The sequence below is a fragment of the Meleagris gallopavo genome, chromosome 22, assembly GCF_000146605.3.
Source record: "Meleagris gallopavo isolate NT-WF06-2002-E0010 breed Aviagen turkey brand Nicholas breeding stock chromosome 22, Turkey_5.1, whole genome shotgun sequence".
In the NCBI taxonomy this organism is placed as follows: domain Eukaryota; kingdom Metazoa; phylum Chordata; class Aves; order Galliformes; family Phasianidae; genus Meleagris; species Meleagris gallopavo.
Genome location: NC_015032.2, coordinates 589,191 through 591,209, shown reverse-complemented (window position 1 = coordinate 591,209; position 2,019 = coordinate 589,191). Strand labels below are relative to the sequence as shown.

The window sequence follows — 2,019 nt, the reverse complement described above, 5'->3', positions numbered from 1 at the left end:
GTCCGGCACCACCACCTGCCTTGCCACCGGCCCCGGTCCCAGCTCACACCGGCAGCCCCACGCCCACCCTGCCCAGCCCCTGCTTGATGGACGAGAGTTGGTTTGTCACCCTCCCCCCTGTTTTACTGCAGAGGAGCCCGGCCCCGACGGCGTGGGCAGCAGCCCAATGGAGGACCTGCTCATCGAGCACCCCAGCATGTCTGTCTATGTCACCAGCACCCTTGAGCTGGATGCAGAGGTGCCTCAGGACGATGCTGCCGGGTGAGTGCGAGCTCAGGGACCGGGGTGGTCACATACAGCCTGCAGAGTTTTGCCAGTGCTGCTCACCCTGGGGGGACCTGGGGTCGGTGCTTTGAAGAGATAGATTGAGGTTGGCTTAGGGAAATATTTAATGCCAAAGGTGATAAGACATTAGAACAGGTTGATCAGAGATGTTGTGGATGCACCATTGTCATTAGAGGTGTTTAAGGTCAGCTTTGAGCAACCTGGTCTGTTAAAGATGCCCGTGGCAGGGGTTTGGGTGTGATGATCTTTGAAGGTCACTTCCAACCTAAGCCATCTTGTGAGTCATTGACATCAGTGTCCCCATGTCCTACTTGGCAGGATGCCTTGGCCAGCGCCATGCAAAGACAGCAGCCCCCATGCCTGAAAATATTCTGGCATGCACGAGGACCATGTTAAGATGGCTGTGGGCATGGGACTGGCCACGTGAAACAGTTTCTTTGTGCTCGCTGCTGGGAAGGCACTGGCCTTGTCCTCATCCTCTCCTGCATATTGCATGTCACCCCACTGCTAGGCTGGGGAGTCTGACAGGCTGGGCTTAAGCCTGGTGGCTTGCATAAGTACAGCATGAGCAAAGAAGCCCCACCAGGAGGGGGTGGCCCTGAGCACATCGGTGTCCTTGAGCCCCTATTTTCCCCATATAGGGGAATGCTGCAGCCTGCTGCCACCAGCTCTCCCTCCTGGCTCTCTGGCTCAGGTCATGCTCCCACTGTGTGCGGCAGTGGGACAGGGTGCTCTCCCCTTCACCCACCACATGTGGGCGCAGACCTTTCTTTCTGACCCATATTCCAGCATAATGGGGGATAGTTAAACAGAGATGCCATAATCTGCCACCTAGCTGAGGTGCAAACAAAACCCAGCCCCCCGCCATCCCCTTCCCTGGGAGCTGGCAGGATGCAGCCTATGATCTGCCCTTCCTGCAGCTGCAGCCTCTGTGCAGCGTGGGGAGCTCTGTCCTCTCCCAAGGGCTGTCCCTCACAGTGCTCAGGAAAGCCCTGACCGTGTCCAGCTGGCCAACCTTGGTGCTGCTGTGCTGGGTTGCTGCTGCCTTGTCCCTGTGAATCTTTCCCCCGGGGCAGGGAAGCATTCCCCATGTCACAGCATTACTGTTTACCTAGCCTTGCAAGGCAGAATTGGAGGTGAACCTGTTTGGCCAGGGGATGATGTCCCTCCTGGCCTCCTCCATTTGCGAAGCCCTTCTGAGGGCCGCAGTGCCATCTCTAGAGGAACCTCAGTACTGGTGGGTGAAAGAGGAGGGAGGCCAAGGGGAGCCAAGGAACAGGCAGGGGAGCGAATCTGCTTTGGGAGCAGGATGGGCACAACAGGGCCATGGGCTGTGCGTGGCTCCTACCCGCCGGGTTTGAGCATGCTGGTAGCAGCATAGGTCAAGCAGGGCCCTGCCCAGACCATCCCACAGCCTACGCATGGCAACTGTGGGGATGGGCTCCGCACGGAGCGGGGGCACAGGAGGGCGCGGGCTGCTTATGTGCGGGATGTGTGCTGGGATTGCGTGATGGGAGCCCCAGGCGCCACCGACCTCTGACAGTCCTGTGTTCCCACAGGGAGGTGCCGGAGCCCCAGCTGGAGCGGCACGTACCGCACCGCAGCACATCCCTGTCGGTGAAGGCCGCCGTCCTGGAGAAGGTCAGCCAGGCACGGCGGGTGCAGCGGGCCAAGCAGCTGGCCGAGAAGCCGTGGCTCAGCCAGAAGGCGCTGCAGCGGCAGGATCGGGCCCGC

The 2,019-nt window shown here is 60.1% G+C and overlaps 1 protein-coding gene across 1 annotated transcript in view; it reads left to right on the top strand.

Annotated features, from left to right (window-relative positions):
- The window catches only part of TP53INP2 (tumor protein p53 inducible nuclear protein 2), a 21,484-nt gene that overhangs the window by 13,656 nt on the left and 5,809 nt on the right, over nt 1–2,019 (top strand). The window contains exons 3-4 of the mRNA XM_010722255.3: nt 132–261; nt 1,845–2,013. Coding sequence (XP_010720557.1) covers nt 132–261; nt 1,845–2,013 — 299 coding nt within the window. The remainder of the gene's footprint in view (nt 1–131; nt 262–1,844; nt 2,014–2,019) is intronic.